This window comes from Pteropus alecto, unplaced genomic scaffold, assembly GCF_000325575.1.
Source record: "Pteropus alecto unplaced genomic scaffold, ASM32557v1 scaffold189, whole genome shotgun sequence".
Lineage (NCBI taxonomy): Eukaryota > Metazoa > Chordata > Mammalia > Chiroptera > Pteropodidae > Pteropus > Pteropus alecto.
The window spans coordinates 4,218,538-4,220,007 of record NW_006442117.1 but is presented as its reverse complement, the minus strand read 5'-3'; the positions used below and the strand labels follow the sequence as shown (position 1 = coordinate 4,220,007).

General features: G+C 56.2%; 1 protein-coding gene across 1 annotated transcript in view; it reads right to left on the bottom strand.

Annotated features, from left to right (window-relative positions):
* RYR2 (ryanodine receptor 2) overlaps nt 1-1,470 on the bottom strand; it is a 561,319-nt gene that overhangs the window by 33,928 nt on the left and 525,921 nt on the right. The window contains 1 exon segment of the mRNA XM_025039067.1: nt 1,264-1,345. Coding sequence (XP_024894835.1) covers nt 1,264-1,345 — 82 coding nt within the window.

Genomic DNA, 1,470 nt, shown 5'->3' with positions numbered 1-1,470 from the left:
AGTCAGAAAAGGGCGGATCACTGATAAGCTTGAGAAAATTAGACACTATTCTAAATCAGAATCGTGGGATGCGTTTACCTCTGTGTAACATCCAGACAGACAGAAGAAGGGGAGAAGGGTGCTCGCTGAGAGGTGTGCCGAGCCCGTCTGTGCAGCAGCGACCACGGTGGCTGACAGCGTGCGCCCCACCCTCGCCCAGCCGAGCGCCCCACCCTTGCCCAGCCGAGCGGCCTGGCCGGGCTCTTAGCTTCTCCGCATCGCGGTCCCTCACGGGTCAAACAGTCGTAATGACGCTATCGAACTCTGAACCCCGGTATTAGGGTAACCTAAGGACTTAAACCAGGCGCGGGCACATTCTAAAGAGGAGAATTTTAAGCTGTGGCTGCTGCCGCTGCAGTGCCTGTGCTCATGGTTATTATTTAGACTAAACTTGAGCTGCGGTTGTGTGAAAGGCTCCTGCGCTCCGAGGGTATAAAGCAGCCGCCAGCAAAGGGTTTTAGGCACACGGTGAACCTCTGAAGTCCCAGGCGAGGCGTGGCTGCCGCTTAAGCACAGCGCGGCCCGCACAATGCAAGGCGGCCAAAAATCAGGAAGGCTTAAGAAAAACGGATGGGCTACAGAATAGCAAACGCTTTTCGTTGCTGTGCTCCTAGTCACCAAATTGCACTGAATTCTCATTATCTCCCTGTCACAGAGGAACATGAACAATGGAGGTGTGACTGGGTCACCCGTGCTGGCGGCAGAGCCGGGGACCAAGCTCTCAGCCAGCTGCAGAAGAGACACAATGGCAAAGGAAATGAGGAGGGAAGGCCAGGAGGGCGTGGGGAGGGGGGACGAGGCGCCAGCGTGGGCGGCGTCTCCCGCAGCACCCCTGGGTCCCACTGCGGGCAGCTCAGAGCAGAAGCTCACACGGTTGGCGTGTATCAGACGCCTGTGGTCCCACTGACTGCTCCCCAACAAATAAATCCTGCCACTCATCTTCCTGGAGGGCGTCCTCTCCGGAGCGTGGGGTGTCGCTACGGGCAGAGAGCCCCTAGGGGGCACTAGTGGTTTCCTTCCCGAGGTGTGTCACCGAGACACACAGGGCTGCTGTTTTTTGTTGTTTTTTTTTTTTTAAACAAACTTAAAAGTAATAAAACCTCCATAAATCCCAGCATCCGCCACTTCTCAGGGTGAGCATTTTATTGTTTGTGGTTTAAAAGATCTCGGGAAGCCCAACACGTCTAAAATAAACCCATCGATAAACGTGCGAGGCGCAGCTACCTTCCAGCATGGACAGCAGCATCACCACCATGTCCTTCTGCAGGTCCATCAGCTCCTTTAGCAGCTCGATTTGACTGGAATCCTGAAACCGTGAACACACTGCGTTTGAGATCACGAGGAAGCTGCAGCGAGATCGACACTCCGCGGACAGGCAGCGGGGGGCGCGACGGAAGCCACAGCCGGCCAGGCGCCCGCCGAAGCCCGCGC